We start from the raw sequence: 21063 nt of genomic DNA, 5'->3' as shown, positions 1-21063 counted from the left end.
TTAAGGGAAAGATGAGGGTAAGAGGATGAGAATAACAAGGAGGGTAAATTAAAGGAAGCAGTGGTCAGAGACAAAACACACTCTTTATAAAGGGAACAGGATTAAAAAGAAGAGAAAAAGTAAGAGAGAGAATAGTCAGAAGTCAAACTGACTTCTCAAAGAGAAGACGGGGTTAAAAAGAAATAGATAAATATAAGAGAGTAGGATCAAGGGAAAATATACAGCTAATAATCATGGCTAGGCATGTGAATGGGATGAACTCACCCATAAAAAAGGAGAGGATAGCAGAATGGATTGGAAACCAGAATCCAGCAACATGCTATTTTCAAAAAACATACTTGAAAAAAATATATTTATAAAATAACAATAGGGACTGGTGCAGAATCAATTATGCTTTAACTAAAATAAAAAGGGCAGGGGATAGCAATGATGATCTCAGGCAAAGCAAAAGCAAAAACAGATCTAATTTAAAAAGGTAAACAAGGAAATTATATTTTGCTAAAAGATATCATAGACAATTAACTAATATCAATAGTAGATTATATATGTACCAAATAGCATGGCATCCAAACTACTAAAGGAAAGTTGAACAAGTTATACTAGGAATAATAAAACTACAATTGTGAGGGATGTCAATCTACTTCCCTCAGTTCTACATAAATCTAACTATAAAATGAACAAGAAAAAAGTTAAGGAAATGAACAGAGCTTTAGAAAAGTTATATGGTAAATGTCTAGGGAATAATGAATGGGAATAGAGAGAAGTATGCCTATTTTCAGCTATGGATGACACTTTTACAAAATCTGACCATATATTAAGGCATAAAAGTCTCACTTAAATGCAAAAAAAAAAAAAAAGTAGAAATATTAAAATTTTCTTTTCCTGACTAAAATGCAGTAGAAATTATGTTTAATAAAAGGCCTTTGAATAAAAATTAACTGTAAACTAAATAACAATCCAAAGGAACAGGTGAATCAAAGGAAAGAAATCATAGAAACAATCATTTTAATAATGATAAAACAACAATGGGACAACATACCAAAACTTATAAGATGCTGTCAAAACAGTATTTAGGGGAAAATTTCTATTTCTAAATATTTACATCAGTAAAAAAGAGAAAGAGCAGATCAATGATTGGATTATTCAACTACAAAAATAAGAAAACAAGCAATTATTAAAACCTCTTTAAATACCAATGTAGAAATCCTTAACATCAAAGGAGAGATTAACAAACTGAAAGTTTAAAAAATCATTACTAAATTAATATATAAACTAGGAGCTGTTTTTTAGAAATCAATAAAGTAGACAAATCATTAATTAACTTGATATTTTAAAAAAAGAAAAAAACCAAATTACCAGTATCAAAAATTATATAAAAAAGTGGACTTTACAACCAATGAGGATGAAACAGAAGCAATTATTAGGACCTATTTTACACAACAATATACCAATAAAACTAACAATTCTAATGGAATGGATGAATATTTACAAAAATATAAACTGGCCAAATTACCAGAAAAGAAAACAAAGTATTGAAATAACTATGTTAGAAAAGGAAACTGAAGAAGCTATAAATGAATTCTTTAAGAAAAACTCAGGACCACATGGATTTAAAGTGAATTCTACCAAATATTTAAAAAACAATTAATTCCAATATTACACAAACAAAAAGTAGTTAAGGGAAGCGTTCTACTTTATTCCTTTAAAAGCACAATAACTTTAATAACACAATAACATCTAAATCAGAGTGAGCCAAAAGAAAAGTATAAAATAATTTTTCTAATGAATATTGATGTAAAAATTTAAGTAAAATATAATAAGAAAATGCCTCTGTATGCCTCTGGAGCAAGTAATTTAATTCTGTTTGCCTCAGTTTCCTAATCTGTAAAATGAGATGGAAAATGAAATGGCAAACCACTCTAGTATCTTTGCCAAGAAAATCCCAAATGGGTTCTATTAAAATGACTAATTAACAACAGTAACAAATCTGCTCTTCTCTGGTTATTAGTGATTTGGAGCAGTCTTTCATTTATAATCTACAACTCTTTTTTTGTTTGTATTTCTTTTAACAGTGGATCCAGTAAGAAATGATGGTCTTATATCTTGGTGTTAATATTTTCCTATATATTTTTAAGGTATCAGTCTTTTATCAGAGATATATAAAGGAAAAGTTTTTCCCTTCAATTGCTTATTTCTCTTTTTTGTCCTAGTTAATTGATTTTATTTGTGTAAAAGTGCTTCAATTTCACATACTCGACACAATCCATTTAATACTTTCGCCTCTATTTCTAGTTTGGCTAAGAATTTTCCTCTCTAAACCATAGAGTTTTTTTTAATTGGCAAACATGAGATGTCATTATAATTTTATTCAGAAGAAAATAACGATGGACATAGGTCAAAAAGGAACATAGGTATCTAGTACACAAACATGGGACAAAGAAAAAGATGATTTCTCTTTAGGGTAGTAGAAGCTGAAAGGAGAAAACAGTATTGAGTAATTATGGAATCTAAACTTATCTTGGTGAGGCAATGCAATGATATTCAAAAGACAGAAACATTTAATGTAGCTAAGACAGAGAACCTTAGTTTTAGGAAGAGATACACTATCAGATTAAAGGAATCCTGAATTGGATCTAGTTGGACTTGGGGCCTGAACAGGGACATTGAGACAAAGGAAATTCAGTAAAATGTAGACTCTAAGTTGAATAGCCCCCAACTAGGTAACTGCAACTGTCCACCTTTAAAGCTTAAGAAGTAGTATATGATAATATTTAGAGTTGGCCTTAGAACCAAGAATATCTAAATTCAGCACTGTTCTGACATATACTGACTGTGTTAGCTGGGGACAACTCACAATCTCTCAGAGCTCAAGGTATCTTTCTAAGACTGTAAATTTCAGAGAAGATGCTGACTGGCAACTGGTACAAAGTTTCCTCACCCACAAATTTCTTTTATCACTGAAATTACAGTTTATTTCCTATTTTGTTAAATGTATACATAAATTCTCAACACTTGTGATTTGTTTTTCTATTTAATAAGACTAACTTTAGAGTATATATCAGGATAAGTAAGTAGGAGGAAGACAGAGGTAATAAAAAGAGTACCACTATTTCTACCAAGGTAATATCCACAGGAAAAGAATTATAAATAAACAAACTTACTTTTAAACTATCTTCAGTATTTAAGAAACCTGAAAACTACCAAATTCCAAAGTAATTTATACTATAATAATAATAATAATATAATAATTCCCAATTTGTAAGAAGTCATATATAAAAAGGTTGCCAGTGTCTATTCTAACTTTCCAAGTACTAGACAAAGCTCTTTTATAAATAGGTGGAATCTGAATCTGAAAATTTATGCCATTTTGCTGAAAATTTAAGAATAATTGTTTAAAATTTCAAAATAAACCATAATTTATTACAAATCAAATATATTGTCTTGTTATATAATCAAACATACTTGAACACTTTAAAATTTTCTTTTTCAATTCAGTGTAACACATTATATGACCTGGCTAAATACTAAAATACATAAAAAAATTTTTTTGAACCAAGGTGCCCTGAGAAACTCCAGTATGAAGCGATTCACTGTTTTCCTCTAAGATCTATTATAATACCAGATTATATGCTGAATTCATACTAATCAAGCAACTGTAGATTTATTCCTATGATAAAATGTATTAAAGTGTCCCAATTGTTTTCAGTTTCATTCATAAGTATTCATGCATTTAAACATTTTTAACTATTTAAACTGAGTACTTACTGATTGCCATGCTAATGATTCCATGATCCGATGTTCACAACGCTCTAAATGTTTTATCATTTCCCTTGTCAAACTAGCTTCTGCCTTGATAAAGCTTTCAATCACTTTATAAAAATCAAATGCTTTTAAATCAAGTACATTCAGAATCCATGGAAAAGACAAATCTGTTCCGGAATCATGATTCTGGTATGTATTCCCTAAAAGTAAAAAAAAAGAAACCAGATTTATTTGTGCATTGTTAAAGTATTAAACCTTAGGCTCAAGGTCTCATCTATATTAGATTACAGGAGATCAAATAGTAAATTTATATTAAAATAAAAATGTGAAATTTAGAAGTCCAGAGTTAGATTTAAAACAAAAAAGTTTTGGAGAATCACAAAATAGGTCCTTAAGTTATTTCTGGCAATATTACCAAAATACCCCAATCCATTCAAATAGTTCATTCAAAGAATCTTTATAAATATCTGCTATATTTAATATGTTATTCTAGCAATTAAGGTAAATTAGACACGTATGTAATTACAGATCACATTTGAACTAGACAGGATTTAAATGAGCAGAGGTGAAAGAAGGTCATTCCAGATACAGAGAGGTGTGAACAAAGACACAAATGCAGGAAATTATGGCCCAAGTATGAAAAAGTAACTCAATAGGCTGAAACTATATGTGGAAAAGTAAAATGAAATAAGGCTAGCTGAATAAATGAAACTAAAAACTGTCAAACCGATTCAATAACAATTTGTTGGATACCTACTATGTGTCATGCATTGTGTTATGTGGTGGTTAACAAAAAGACAGTCTCTGCCTTCAGGGCGCTTACAAGGGAGTAATAATATGCACAGAGCTAAGTATATAGAAAATTTATATAGTATAAATACAAAGTTATAGGATGATAGATTTAGAGTTAGAAGGGATTTTAGAAGTAATTTAGAACTCTAATTTGGAATGAGGAAATGAGGAAAATGAATCAATTCTCTAAAAATAAGTTACAAAACTGTTACTAAACTGTATCAACACAAGTACATTAATAATAATAATTATAGCTAGCATTTACTGAGCCCTTTACACATGTTATCTCAGTATTCACAAAAAATCTAAGGGGTAAATACTATTATTATCTCTATTTTACAAACGAGGAAACTGAGGTAAAGTGAAGTATGCTCAGGATCATAATATCTAAAGATATTTAGATTTGAACTCAAATATTCCTGACTCCAAGACCAGCTCTCTCTATACTGTGCTATCTGAATATCATTCTCTGAAAGCTTCTGAATCAAATAAAGGATTTAGACACCATCCTCCCAAAAGCAAAGTAATTTGGGGGTGAGAGGAAGAAGCAAGTGATCATGTGCACATAGAGGGAAGAGGATGGATACAGAGGAATGAATAAAGAGAGAATTGTAATAGCTCAAGAAAGAAGTGAAGACAGTCTAAATTGGATTGGTAGAGGGAAAGAAATTAATAGATTCAAGAAATTCTGTGAAAGAATAGTTAATAATAATACTTGGCAACTTATTAGAAAAGTATGGAAGGAGGGAAAGTTAAATGGTAAAAACAGAACCAAGGATGACTTTTGAGGTTATAAAATGATGAATGGAAGAATTTTGGTGTTTTCATCAAAAAAGAGTAGGATTTGGAGGGGTGGAGATGCAGGGTAGTGGGAGAGAGAATGGAGGAAGAAGGGTATAGAAAAGTTATGTTTTAAATAAACTGGATTCGAGATGACCAGGACATTTCGATAGAAAGGTCTAACAGGAGAGAAATAAAGGCAGAATATACAGATTTGGGAATCAGATGTATAAAGATAACTGAACTCTCAAGAGTTGATACAATCAAAAATGAAAGCATAAAAAGAGAATAGGGTTCAAGAGAAGAGTACCAAGGTACACCCTCAAAAAGAAAGATGCAAGGATATGAATTATGAAACTGCAAAGAAGACTGAGAAAAAGCAATCAAGCTAGTAAAAAGAGAACTGAGAGAAAACAGTGCTATAAAAACCCAGGAAAAATAATGTTTAGCATAGGGGTTCTTACCTTGGGTTCTGTGAACTTATTTTTTTTTTAATATTTTGATAACCATATTTCAATGTAATCAGTTTCCTCTATAATCCCATGTATTTTATTTAATGCATTTAAAAACATCATTTTGAGAAGAGAGTATGCTTCACTATACTATCAAAAGATTCTGTGACACACAGAAAAAAGATTAAGAATCCCTGATCTAAAAGGAAGAAGTTATCAACAGTATGAAGAACTGCAAAGAGATCAAGAAAGACAAAGAATGAGAAGCAGTCTTGGAAATGGCATGAATGAAATAGCAATTTGGTTAAACAATTATAATTTTTTTGATGACAGTGAAGAATTTTAACTCTTACAAAGTTGGGTTATTCCTTCATATAGAAATTATACAGCACTTCCAAAGTAAACAGACTGGCCTGACTTTAGTTTTCTTTAAGTCTTTATATTGTCAGAGTTCTTTCAAAGAGTTCAACAGCTATTATCTCATAAATTCAATATGCCTTGCCTTAGAGCCCTAGGTGTATTTAAGTAATTCAGACTACTAATCTCTTAAATAAATTTTATGTTTAGATGTTATTCACAAGAACAGATCCAACTTAAAATCTTAACTTGTTAATAAGAAATAACAATAAACAATAAATCACAGTCTCTTAAAAATAATTCTGAATCTGATAAATACAGTTTTAATTTCCAATTAGACTTACTCCCATATGTGGCCATAACAACCTCGACAGCACAAGCCAAAAGAGATGTATGGAAGATGTTATCATTCAGAAGTTTGCTGGAAAAAAAATGATGAAAATATTACTTTTTGTTTAACAACAACAACAACAAAAAAAAAAAAAAAAAAAAGGGAAAATTTCTACTAAAGTTAAGAACATTCACCTGAAGTTTTGAATAGATAAACGCTCTTCTTCCTAAAATAAAAAACAAAGCAATATAAATTGAAACTTTTTCCCTTATAGTATTAGATATCATTCAATTTAATAAATGTTTATTAATCACTTATTCCTAAGGCATTATGCTAGAGACAGGGAGATATAAAAATGAAATAAGATACAACATGTGGCTTGAGTTTAAAAAATTCAAATAACTAAGCAAGAAAGATTGTGATAGAGCAGAAAAGGAGTCCACATAAAGTACTATATGAATTTTAAAGATGAAACAACCACTTCTAGCTGAGTGAACAGAAGGAGGTAATATTTGAGTTGAGTCTCAACAGAAGGGGTACCATAATGCAAAGAAGGAGCAGAGGCAGGAAAAGAGAGTAAGGGGAACGAGGACATTTCAGAACTGAGGTATGCTATGAATAAAGACATAGGATTGGAAAGAATGGGACAAGAATGAGGGATTAATAAATATTACAATATGGCTGCAATGTATGACAGGGAATAGAGTTCAATAAAGCTAAAATTCCACATAAGTCTATGTGGAAGAAGAGGAAGAAGAAAGAAGAAAAATGAGTAGAAGATAACGACAACAAAGTAATAGTAGTAGTAGTAGTAGTAGCAGCAGCAGTAGTTAGTAATAGAGGTAGTAGTAGTTGTAGTAGAAATAGTAGCAGCAGCAGTAGTAGTAATAGTAGTAGTAGTAGAAGCAGTAGCAATAGAAGTAGTAGCAGTAGTAGTAGTAGTAGCAGCAGTAGTAGTACAAGTAATAGCAGTAGCAGTTAGTAGAAGAAATAGAGGTAGTAGTAGTAGCAGTAGTAGTAGTAGTAATAGTAGTAGTAGTAGTAGAAATAGAAGTGGTAGCGGTAGTAGTAGAAGTAATAGTAGTTAGTAGTAAAGGTAATAATAGTAGTAATAGTAATAGTAGTAGTTATAGTCAGGAGGCTTTTACAGAGAAGCTGAATGCCTGAACTAGGTTGTATGAAAGGAAGAGTAAAAAGAGATGAATTAGAGAATTATCTCAATAGGATAAAAGAATGGTTATGTGGGATAAAGGAAAAAGAACAATTAAAGTTAACTTCAAGTTAGAACTTGGTGGACAGTCCAAAAGTGATATTATTAAGAGAAGCCGAGAAGCCAAGGATAAAGCATCTTTTGGGCAGGGGAGGGAATGAGTTTACTTTTAGAAATACGTTTTACATATATTTTAACATATTTAACATGTATTGGTCTACCTGCCATCTAGGGGAGGGGATGGGGGGAAGGAGGGGAAAAATTGGAACAAAAGGTTTTGCAATTGTCAATGCTGAAAAATTACCCATGCATATGTCTTGTAAATAAAAAGCTATAATAATAATAATAAAAAAAGAAATATGTTTTAAGTTTCGGATAGATTTATAGACATATATATATATATATATATATATATATATATATATATGTATTTTTTTTCCCTTGGGAGGCAACTGGAGTTAGGCAACTTGCCTATGGTTACACAAACTAGTACGTATTAAGCATCTGAGGTTGGATTTGAACTGAAATCCTCTTATTCCAGGGCCAATGCATTATCCACAGTGCCAGTTAGCTACCCTCAAGGCAGATATATTTGGCAGCCACTGACATTTACCAAATATGAGTCAAGAAAACCAGAAATTTCAGTTTTTGTTTCATCCCCTTGGAAGAATTGGCTCAGGGAGCAGGATTAAAATATTTGCCTGCTTAGTGATTGATCCATATACAGAGGCAACCATGAGCAAGAAGAGCACCAAGAATACGAGAGTTACAGTAACTACTTTCCATGGTATCTAACTTCATTAAACACAGGCAGTTTTTCCCTCTCCTCCTTTTTTTCAGTTTAAAGCCCTGACACATAGCAGGCACTTAATAAATACTTAGTGATTGATTATATGCCTAGGAAAGCACTAGGAAGATATCTCAATTATTACGTTAACAGAGTTGCCTTGGTATCTCCTCAGCAAAAGTCATCAACTTTTCTATTCGTCTGATGGTCTCTTCACCTGCTAGTACATTATCTTTCTTTGAAAGACAAGTACCATCACCTTGTTCCTCAGAGGGTGCAGCTTCTACCTCTCAGGAAATGCTTCATATCTTTAACTCAATCCAAGGGGGTAACTCTTCTCTTGTTCTTGGAATACATTCTTCTACTTTACAACATAAAAGAGGTCATGTTCCTGTTCTGAGTCTTTAGATTTCTTTTTTACACTGAAGCTTTTTGTTTTGGGGACTTTTGTTGTTGTTGCTGTTGTTTTTTACCTACTAAGGAACACTTTATTCTCCCTATAAGCTGGAAAGTGTAGAGGTATTCTTTAAGCCCCATTAACTGTCTCTTAGAGAAGAGAGGTAAAGTCTTTGCTTTTATTATTGCTAAGTTATTAGACTGCTTCATAAATATCATTCTAATGCATTATAATCACTGCAAAATGTTTTTCTCTTTTCCACACTTTTCAAGAGTAAGATCTTCACAACTTTGTTATTCTTGTTGAATTTAACTGAATTTTTGCTAACAACTGTTAGAAATAACTTTCCTATAAAAATAAATTGTTTAACCTAATTTCTTACCACATTTCACTTTAAGAATCAGTGATGGTAGAACAGTGGTAGTAAGCTAGGGGGAAAGATTAAAGAGTAAAATATCACAGTAATGATGAAAAATGGATTTGGAAAAAGTCAGTGATATGGAGAGGCAAATGTACAAAGAGAAGAACTTCAGAATTCATAATCCTGAAAGAGGAACAGAATTAAATGTTGAGGTAAAAGTTGTGACTATCTTTCCAGTCTCTGAAGAAGAAGAGAGATGAAAGTTATGAAAGTTAAATAAATAGTTCAGAGAATTATGTGGACAGGGTCTTAACAGAGATATTATCAAAAATAACAAAATCTCTAAAAATGATGGTAGAAATAAAGAGAAAAAGCAGGTATAAAAGTTTTTGAGAAAGGTTGAAGAGTAGAATATTAGCTAATAGATTATGGACATTGATTAGGAAAGAATGATATGAGCAAAGAACATGGATTTCAATTTTAATGTGTTAGTTGTCACTTACTGATTTAAGCATAGATTCCATAACTCTGTAGTATAATCGCACTCCAAGTTTGTATCGCTTTAAAAAAAAAACACACACACAGAAACACAAAAAAGTTTAAGATACCATTGCTTTAAAAAAAACACAGAAAGGATTAGAGATCTTGAGATACACTGATGACCATTCAAAGAAATAAGGCTGACAATAATAATGGGTCATGAAAGTTAAAAGTAGAAAAACTAAGGAATAACACAGTGTTCTTTATATACAATAATGTTTCTAACCCACAATTGATAGGGCCTATCTTATGGTGCTGTCACTAGCAATAGTAAATTCATACTGACACTTCTGTTTTCTTACCTAATCCACCAGGTTGTCATTTGTAAAAAAGATGACTTTCATAAGGGGTACAGGCTTTGGTCATGAAATAGATCAGCATTTACCTGCATATATAAGGGTTTTTTTCCTTACTACTAATACTATGATTCAATTGGATGAACTGGTTAAGAGCAAGTTCATTTTGGGACAGAAATAGAAATAATATATATTATACATTTCCACCTCAGAGGATTTGCAGATATTATTTTGTAAAAGCAGTGATGTAAGAAAAATCAAACCTCCACCTTAGACGTCATGGCCTCTTATTGTCACCCTCATAAAAGAAGAAAATGAATCTCAGTGCAGTTAAATGCCCAGGACAACAAAATTAATTAATGTTAAAGCCATGCCTAGAACACAAATTTCCAAATTCCTAGCCTACCTATTATATTATACAGAACCAAAACAGACAAAAGAGTTAAGTGGATTCCAAATGTCTGATTTTCTGATTCATGCCCCAAAGTACGGTTTTTAGTCAACTGAGGTCATGAGAGAGGATAACCTGGAGTAGCTCTAAATTGCACCCTCTTTTGATAAAAGAATAATGACTTAATAAGCTTTACATGGTAGGGTTAATTAATCAATAAGCATTAAATACTTTCTGTAAGCCAGGTACTGTTAGATGATAAGGACAAAAAAAAAAAAAAAAAAAAAAAAAAAAAAACTGGCATGTTACCTGTGACCCAATTTCTGCACATCCCTGGCCAACAGCCTCTGCAAATTTCTCTTTAAAGATGCGTCCAATATTCTCTACTCTTTTCAGGATACTTTCCTTAGGATTGACTGTGCAATTCTTTAAAGGACAAAACAATATCTTCAGTTTTTTTCCAAGTTCAATGAAGATAAAGTTCTTTTAAAAAAAAATGTAATATTTCCAAGTATGTGCACAGAGTAAATTTAAACAATACTAATGACTAGGAAAACTACCTATTGAAAGAAAGCAGCATCAGATGAATCTATCATCACTTCAAAAAGATTTGGGACACTTTTAAAATACTTTTAATTATACTTTAAACTTTATACTACAAAACAGACATGAAAGTCGAATTAATTATCTTAGTAGCTTTTCCCAGTTTAAAATTTTGTCAGCTCAATGGGGAATGTCAGTTGGTGAAAAAATATTTATTAAGTTCCTCCTATGTGCCAGGCACTATATAAGTGCAGGTATACAAAGAAAGACAACATATAGTTCTTACCCATGGAGAAACAATATGCAAAAAAACTATGTATTTAAAAAAAACTCGCCATACAGGACAAATAGGAAATAATCAACAAAAGCAAGGTAACAGAATTAGGAGGGACTGGGAAAGGCTTCCTGGGTAAGTAAGGTGAAATTTTAAAAAGGACTTGAAAGAAGCTAGAGAAGTCAGGAGATAGATATGAGACAGGGCATTCTACGTATAAGGGATAGCCAATGAAAATTTCCTGTGGCCAGAGATGAAGCGTGTTCTAGTTCGAAAAGAAGTAAGAAGACTAGATCACTAAATTGGGGTTGTGTAAGAAGACTTCAATGAAAGGGAATTATAAATTATGAGAGAGACAGGTTACAAAGGGAAAGGACTCTTATCTTTTCTAAATGGTATATAAAGTAGGTACTTAATATTGGTTGAATGTATGAATCACTTAACCATTTAATCATTTGTCAAAACACAAAATGAGAGAGGGGGTTCACAACATTTATACTGCATTTTTATATAAATTATCTCAAAGGTCAAAATAGGGAAAAAAAAAAAAAAAAAAAAAAAAAGGAAAAGGCCAAAAGGCTCTTTTTTACTCTTTTGCAGAACAAAATGAATCATCTACATTTCACTTATTTTATTAAGAAAATAATTTTCAATACGCTTTTGAGGCACTTTAAGGAAAAATGTGAACCAAATGTCAAATGCTTTTTATAGTCAAGCAAATGAAAGAATAATTAGTATTTAAGGAATGTTCCTTACTAGTTAAGAAATTATTAGCTATGATTTGATTAATGCTACACAGTCATTTAAAGGCAGTCACAAATAAATCCTGAAAATCCTAGATACAGAATATTCTAACTTTCAGATTCAGATTTCTTCATAAAATATCTTAAATAATACTGATTCAAACATTGCCATAAAAATAGAATGAATGCATTTTCCATCATTTATTACATTTTGGCCCAAGGTAGAATGCATGCAATCTTACATTGAAATAAGAAATAAGATTTTCTGATGGCTGATCACTTGCTGAATTTAGTATCATCACCAACTGTTGGATAGTATTCATGACAGCCCTAAAAGAAAAAAAAAATACAAAGAAAAAATGCTATATCCTGAAGAAATAGTAAAAAGAAAAAGAAAAGTTACTTATCTGACAAATTTAAACCTGATCTTCAAACTCATTATCTCCATTTATCTTTCATCACCTTTCTAAAATATACTCCACAATTAACTGTATGAATAGTCACTGTTTAAGAGATAATTAATTTGGACAACTATCTCAATACATTAATCAGTATATTTATAAATATATAATTAGTTTATTAATAAAATTATATCAGTAAGAAATTTGACTTAAAATTTTAAAAACAGTGATATTTTGTCTTAGATGGAAGATATAAAGTAGAACATTTAGACACGAACAGTTTTCAATAAGGATTAGAAGTTATTCTATTAAAGTAGTATTGTGGTAGAGTCCCCCTTTTTAAGATACCTTCAAAAGGGATACATAAAGAAATATGCAAACATTAGTTCTAGATAATTTCAGTTTTCATCACTTGATATTGATCCCCTTAAATACTTCATGGCTTTGGTATTACTTCAAATAGTTTCATTTTTCAGATAATGTATATGGCAAGCACTTTAAGAATTCTAAAGTATTCTATAGATGTTTACACTACTTTGAAAATTGTGGATAGGAAAGCAGTTGAGTAAATGTATGTCTAATTATAAAGAACAAAGAAATGTTCAATCAGAAGATACATTAGAAAGTGTCAGTCAGTTTTTACAAAAGAAGAAACAGTACAGTAACAGTTAAGTGACCTATCCAGAGTTAGACAGCTAAGTATAATGAAAAGGCCCAATCTTGAAACCTGTTCTCTGGATTCTCAGGTAATTTTCTACCATGTCCCAAGTATTAAGTACCAACAAAATATTAAACACTATATAAAAAATAATAGTAAAAAGTTTTTAAAGATAGAAGGCCTATACCTCACAGGAGTCTGTGGAGGAATTAAAGGCATCTCTTCATCAGGATGATTTTTTCTTGGTGTTCTTTCCATTTCAAAACTACAAAAGGACAGAAATGATGCTATTTCACACAAAATCTTTGATCTTGAAAAGAAATGAAATGCCTAAACTTACAAGTTCTTCCATACAGATCAAAAGAACAAAATATATTCTCTTCAATCACCTCATTTATTGTTTACTTGAACTGTGCAAAGAAAACTTCGATGTTAAGAGATAGCATATAGTCCCATGAATAATCCCCCTGAATGCAACATCAGATATGTCTCCTTTTGATTAACTATTTCTTTTTGTTAGAAAAATTCTATTATGTGTGAGTGGAAGTTGAGGAAGAAACTATATTGAGAAATAATGTTTTTTAAATTAATAAAACAAAAAAATTGTCTGAAAAAGGATTATTATCTTTGATTTTAGCAGGATTATTTACATATGTATTTCAAGAAAATATTTTATTAGATAGCTAAAACATAGATATAATAATAATCTTCTAAGAACTTATGTGTCAGATTTATTTTCTCTCTAATAGTTCAGAAGATATAAAAACTCATTTTCTATTATGGTATCATTCTTACTTCAATTACAGGAGAAACCACATTTTGAAAAAAAATTGTTTTTACTTAAGTAATATTCTGAATTTAATTGCACTAAGACTTGTGGAGTACTTCATTTAAAACAATTTCATGCCAGGGGCTTGTTACAAATAGAATTTTACATGAAAATATAAGGTGCTAAACTGTAATATGATCACAAAGTTAAAATATTCTACAGTATTTTCAAGAATTTCAACCTTAGGATTCATTTATTTTTAAAAACTTGATTATATTTATGTAAGAATTTGAGATAAGGCTTTTCATTTTTAAAGTAAGGAAATAGGTGAAAGAATATTTTTTATAATATCTTTAAAAAAATCTTTAGATATTTGAAAAACATACAAGAGGAAAGTTGTAGATTTGTTTGGTTTATATAAACACAAGCAATTTCTCCCTATCACCATATAATCCTAGTTGTTAACACCAAATATAGCAATAACCTATTTTGGGAACATTTGTGAATGACCAAGGTTTTTGCAGTTTTGTTTTGTTTTTTTAAGTTACTCCAAATAACATCTCTGTCTAAATTGCCTTCTAAAATACATGCCAGTAAAACTAGTATATTGTCATCCTTTGAGAGCTGCTAGTTTCATCTTAAGATATCTAAAGAATATTAACAAATTAAAATAAAAATGTGCCTTTCACAAACAGAATTACAAATATACTACCTATCAACAGAATCATCTTGAAGAGTTTTATCATGGTCCAGAAAAAGTCTTGCATCTATATCTTTGTTTTTAAGGTAAATTTCTTCATATTGTTTAGAGAGATTTTCAACCTCAAAAAAAAAGGGGGGGGGGGAGAAAATTAATAATATTAAGTGAATTATATCAATCAACACATTGAAACACATTTTGATTCAAGAATTTTAACAACAATAAAATCTACACTTAATTTTTTATAAAACACCAGAAATCTATGAAGTACAAATATGGTTGATGACTTGCAAAAAATTATATTTAAAATATATAACTGAGGGTTTTTTAGGCTAATATATGTTGACACAGTGGCTAATTAACTTGGAGAGCAACCAATAATGGACATCACAATACATTTTGCTTTTTGTTTTTTTATTCAAAAAGATGCCAATATTGAGCAAACAAGACTCCCAAAATCAAGTAATCTAATTCCTGTAAGACACACTTTCTGTCTTTTTAATATGTAGTTGTTTTTCAAATCCTTAACAAGTCTGCATATCCCAATAGTATTCCCATAATCATTTGGCTTCAATTAACTTCCTTCAGTTAAACATTCCAAATATATATTCAGACACTACAAGTATCCTCAAAAGAATACGACTCACTCTACAAAATCTCAAATGTTGATACCATACTATTCAATAGCTTCAATCATAGTATTAATTACATTAACTCTGGTCATTATTTTTCTTCTTCTAAAATATACAATTGTTTTAATTATCCTTAAATCCAATGTTTGCTGATGAAGAGGCCTTAGAATCACTTCCATTGTTATTTATCAGACTAGTAGTAGAATAGGTGCTGTGAATAGGGAAAAATACAGAAATGTTCTAAAAGAGGTATTACAGAAAAAAATATTTAATCATTTAAATATATCTTATTTTAAATTGCATAGAGGAATAAACATCTAAGTCAGGACTTTTAAACTTTTTTTTCCATCATGGACTCCTTTGGTCTAGTGAAATCTATAGACACTTTCTCATATAATGGTTTTTAAACCATTGGTATGAAATTGGTATTTTAAACCAATGGTATGAAATAAATTACATAAAAAATAAAGAAATTACATTTAAAAATAAAAAAATGAAGGAAACAACTTAAAATGAATAAATTTAGAGTACCTAGATCATAATGATAATATCATTTGCCTCTCTTTAAAGGTAGTTCAGAAGTATAATGTAAAGAAACTATTTCTTTGAAAGGGAGGCTAAAGAATATGGGATTATGCCAAAGAATTTAAAAGCCTAAGAATTACCTGGGGTTATTAAGACCTCCAGTACCAAAAAAGCTCTGGGGAAAAATTTAATATTTGTTCTCAACAGCTTATACTTAGCTCCTGAAAACAATGAAATCATTATTAGGTTAAGAGAAGGATAGCAAGCCTGTAATTTAAAAGAGCTGGGAAGTTTACTACTGAAAGATTCTATATAGATTATGTGTGTCAATTTACTAAGAAAAAATATTTTCCTGAACTCTTATTATCAAATACAAACACTTTCTCTGCTCTGGTTTATGTACAGAAGTATTTGTGTTTATTTAGTCAGTAATTCAGTAATCATTTATTAAGCACTTACAACGTGTCAAGCATTTTACTAAGCACTAGAATACAAAGAAAAGCAAAAAATAGTCTTTTCCTCAAGAAGCTTACATTTTAATGATAGAAAGAACATAGAAATAACTAGGTACATCCCTAACATACAGCAAATAGATGGGAGATAGTCTTAAAGTAAAATATGAGGAACTAGAGAAGCCAGGAAATGCCTTCTATAGAAGATGAGATTTGAACTGAATCTTGAGGGAAGCTAGGGAAACTAGGAGTCAGAGGTAAGGGGGCAGAGCATTTCAGGATTGAGCACAGCCAGTGCAAAAATATAGAGACAGGTGACTGAGTGCTGTGTTCAAAGAACTACAAAGAGGCTAGCTCACAGAGTGTATAAAGAGGAATCAAATATAAGAAAACTGGAAAGGCAGGAAGAGATCAGGTTATAAAGAACTTTAAATACTAGAAGATCATATCTGATCCTAGAGATAATAAGAGGGTGGAAGGGAGTGTTAAAGTAATATGGTTAAACTTAGACTTTAAAAAATCACCTTGAACAGGGTTATGAGAGATCATGTAATTTCTCCCACTATGATCACACAGCTAGGAAGTATTGATCAAAGGTGATATTTGAACCCAAGTGTCCTCTCTCCATATTATCTTCCAGGATATAATTTGATACTTTTAAGAAATTTAAGAAATTCAGTCCATTTAATAAATGGTATTCCTTACTAGGTAGTTTTACTTGATTATCACACTAATCCTTCATTAAAAATAAGACAAACCTCAAATCTCTAGAGTACTTTTCAAAACTGGTTTGCTCACAACAGGCCTGTGTAAGGCAGGCAGTGCAGCTGTTATTTTCTCCCTATATACACATGAAGAAATTAGAGAGTTAAAATATCTCCCAGAGGTCACAAGGGTAGTAAAAGGTCAAAAGTCCAGGTCTTCTAACTCCAAATTCAGATCTTTCTCCACCAAACCACCATACACATTGCTCATTATAAATATTGTAAAACTTTTTAAAATGCAATATACAAATGTGTTTAAAGAATATATTTGATATACAGACATCAAATGATCTAGAATTTAGAATATCTTCCAAATGCCTAATTTGCTTTACATGTTATAAAATACCATGCCATTATAAAGTCAAATTATAATAGTCAAAAATTATAAAGTCAAAAAACATCACTCCACAACATTGGAATGATTTTAGCTATTGTTCTCAACATAGGTATGAATTACAAGTATCTTAATAAAGAAAATATTTAAATTTTAACATATAAAATTATTTACTAGAACCTTCCTTCTATCCATTCCCCATGCAATTCATGCAAAGTTATTCTAAAGTAAGCAGTAACAATATTACCACAAAAGACTCACTGTACCCCACAGCCTGACCCAAACCCTACCATCCTCCATTTTATCCTACCCCCTATTAGTCACAATAAGTGTTGGGCTTAATATTTCATCAATCAATACTTCTCTCTAAAACTTTTCTAGGTTATCCATTTGCCTCCTTCACATCCTAAAGCTACTTCCCAGGATTAATGTCACTACATCTCCTACTTATGCTACAAAATTCTGCTTGATATTTACCTCTATCCCAAAGTCCTGCCAAACCACCCATCCCAAAGGATGTTCCTGCTTCTGCTCAATAATCTCCCCATTCCGAGAGTATAAAGATAGATCCTTCAATCTTACTATCTCAGAAGAGCAATCAACAAGATTCAAATTGAAGTATGGGATCAGGAGGCAAGAAAATGACAGAAACCTCTTAAAGTTAGAATAAAAAGTTAGACTGCAAAAATGCCCAAAGTAGTGTTTGAGCTCAGGGGTTCATTTGGCAAATGCCTCTTCTATGTAAATTTACTAATGGGAAAAAAATAGAAATTACAAAGTAGAAGTTCTGGGCTGAGTTCCAGGGTCCTATTAGGACTAGAGTCAACATGATTCTTTCCTTCTCTGTATTTGCCTTTGTACTTCATATATGAAATATAATTTCAAATAAAATTTAAAACATCACTTTTTAAATCATATGTAGAAATTTTGGCAAAAAAAAATTAAAACATTATTTAAACATTTTAAAATGGAAACTAGAAATTTAGAAGCCTTAATTTGGTGCTTTAAAGAAAACCTTTGGGAGACTAATATATCCAAGCAATAAAGACAATACTTAGGAAATTTGGCCTAACTATGTTATAAATATGACATAATTCTTATTTATGCCAACTATATCTATCTATCTATCTATATATATATATAGATATATATAGATATGTGTGTGTGTATATATATGTGTGTGTGTATATATATATATATATATATATATATACACACATTATATATATATATATATATATATATATATATATATATATATATATATGTATTTGCACAACATATAGCATTCTTCCAGATAAAATTTCTTTACTTGGCTATAAGATATGACATGCTGCAAAGTATATTAAAGAATGTTAGAAAACTATAATAAATCATAGGGTACATTAATTTTTGGGGGGAAACAATCTTTTAGCTTACCTCTGGTAGTCCATTAGAAGATGCAATACCAAGAGACTTCAGGAATGGTAGAAAGTTTTTGAAATATACATTTTTTACCTGAAGGAAATCAAGTTAGAACATTACCACTAAGATTGTTTTTAAAATGTAATTATTCATTTCCTCTTTGCTTTAATTCAATCATCCAAATTAACTTTAAAAACAATAGAAATCAAAGGATGATTATTTACATATATGGTTACCAATTATACATTATAGCTAATACTTGATAGCAGAAATGTAGCCTGGCAAGTACTCCTGAAGATACTATAGCCACAGCTATTAAGGACTCAGAAAAGGAAGTTATTTTCACAAAAGTCCTTGGCACTAAAAGTGGTTCAGCATCAGAGAGTGAAATGATTTTATCAGTAAAATGACATTATGAGCTGTTTTACTGCCTTACTCTAAGGACCATTTGATTTTCCATTTGATTTGCAGCTAAAACCTTCCACATGTGTTGTCTCTCCCAGTAGAACATGAGTAGAACATTTCTTGAGAATAAGGACTATTTGACTTTTCTATTTGTAACCCCAGTGTTTAGCACAGCACTTTGAACACAGTAAGCACTTAATAAATGCTTTATTCATTCATTCAGGTAGACACTAAAGGTGGAAAGCAGCCATAAAAAGAGCTCAGGGAACTTGACTCCAGCGGTATTCGTCTTCCCTGAACACATCCTTCAGGAAACTTCCATTTCAATTGTTTTAGGAAGATTCTGAAGATCATATGGCAGGATAAGATACTAGACATTGAGATCCTTTCTTAAACTAAAATGTCAAGCATTCAAACTCCATTGCAGAGAGTGCAATTATGTTGGACTGGCCATGCTGTTTGAATGCCAAATGTATGCCTACCAAAAAAGACTACTTTATGAAGAATTTACATAGAGGAAGTACCCATGGCAGTGAGAAAAAATAATAAAAGGACATTCTCAAGGTCTCTTTTAAGAGCTCTTTTGAATAACATGGGAGACACTGTCATAGGATCCCTCTCCCCCACCATGGTGTGTCTTCATCAGAGAAGGTGTTATGTTCTGAAAGCAAAACAGAATTGAAGTAGCTCAGAAGAAATGCAAAATATGTAAAATTAAAGAATCCAACCCAAATGTTCATATGGATATTTATGCCTGACTGTGGCAGAGCATTCCAAGCTCATATTGGTCTGATCAACTATAGTCAGACACACTGTAATTTGACTCTAATATAGAGATGTCATTTTGGTCCTCTTCAAGAATGAAGGACATCAACCAAGAAACTTTTCATTATTCATTCGATGATACTCACTTTTTATGGATTCTCAACAATCAAATGTATGGATTTTATTTGGCAAATTTTGATTTTTAGACTAGTTTTCTCTCAGCAACCTCAATAACTTCTAGGCCACTTTCCTCACTGTTCATTTAATGTCTGTTCAATGAATAGATACATTAATGGTCTAAGTAAACAATATTTAAGGTACTCTAAAACAACTTATTGATTTTAAAACTAAGGATGTTCATTTTTAGGAAATCCTCTACTTCTTGCAAGATCAGTGAGTCTTGGTATTCACATCTCATCTCTGCCTCTCAGATTGATGAGTAAAGCCAGCAATTTTAAAACTTTCTTTTAAGAATGGAATCAGGGATAAGAACTCACTATTTAAAAAAACTTCTGGGAAAACTGGAAAACAATTTGGCAGAAACTAGGTATAGACTAACATCTTATACTATATACCAAGATAAGCTCAAAATTAAAAGGTAATACCATAAGCAAATTGGAAAAACAAAAATTTGCTTTACAGCAAATGTCTCTGATAAAGACCTTATTTCTCAAACATATGGAGAACTAAGAGTCAAATTTGTAAGAATACAATCGATTCCTCAATTGATAAATGGTCAAAGGATATGAACAGTTTTCAGATCAAGAAATCAAAGTCACATGAAAAAGTGTTCTAAATCACTTATAATTAGAGAAATAGTACCTCATAGCTATCAGAGTGCTAATATGACAAAAAAGAAAAATAATAAATGTTGGAGGTAATGTAGGAAAATTGGGACACATGCACTACTGGTGGAGTTGTGAACTAATCCAACCATTCTGGAGTGCAATTTGGAACTATGTCCAAAGAACAACAAACTGCATATCCTATGCTCTAGAAATACCACTAGGTCTGGAACCCAAAAAGAATATTAAAAAGGGGAAAAGACCTACATGTACAAAAATATTTATAGGAGCTCTTTTTATAATGGCGAAAAATCAGAGACTGAGAGGATGCTCATCATTGGGGAAGAGCTAAACAAGCTGTGGTATTTGAATATAATGGAATACTATTGTGCAATAAGAAATGATGAGCAGGCAGATTTCAGAAAAAACCTGGAAAAACATATGAACTGATGC

At 31.0% G+C, this 21063-nt stretch overlaps 1 protein-coding gene across 1 annotated transcript in view; it reads right to left on the bottom strand.

The window, feature by feature from the left end:
- Positions 1–21063, bottom strand: part of RB1 (RB transcriptional corepressor 1) — a 175873-nt gene that overhangs the window by 100275 nt on the left and 54535 nt on the right. Inside the window, exons 9-17 of the mRNA XM_031961928.1 lie at positions 18671–18748; positions 14557–14666; positions 13263–13340; positions 12259–12346; positions 10766–10882; positions 9733–9789; positions 6669–6700; positions 6488–6564; positions 3766–3962 (exon numbers count right to left, since the gene is read on the bottom strand). Of these exons, the coding sequence (XP_031817788.1) occupies positions 3766–3962; positions 6488–6564; positions 6669–6700; positions 9733–9789; positions 10766–10882; positions 12259–12346; positions 13263–13340; positions 14557–14666; positions 18671–18748 (834 nt within the window). The remainder of the gene's footprint in view (positions 1–3765; positions 3963–6487; positions 6565–6668; positions 6701–9732; positions 9790–10765; positions 10883–12258; positions 12347–13262; positions 13341–14556; positions 14667–18670; positions 18749–21063) is intronic.

Source organism: Sarcophilus harrisii, chromosome 3, assembly GCF_902635505.1.
Source record: "Sarcophilus harrisii chromosome 3, mSarHar1.11, whole genome shotgun sequence".
In the NCBI taxonomy this organism is placed as follows: Eukaryota; Metazoa; Chordata; class Mammalia; order Dasyuromorphia; family Dasyuridae; genus Sarcophilus; species Sarcophilus harrisii.
The sequence above is the reverse complement of the archived record's forward strand: the minus strand, read 5'-3'. Positions and strand labels throughout refer to the sequence as shown.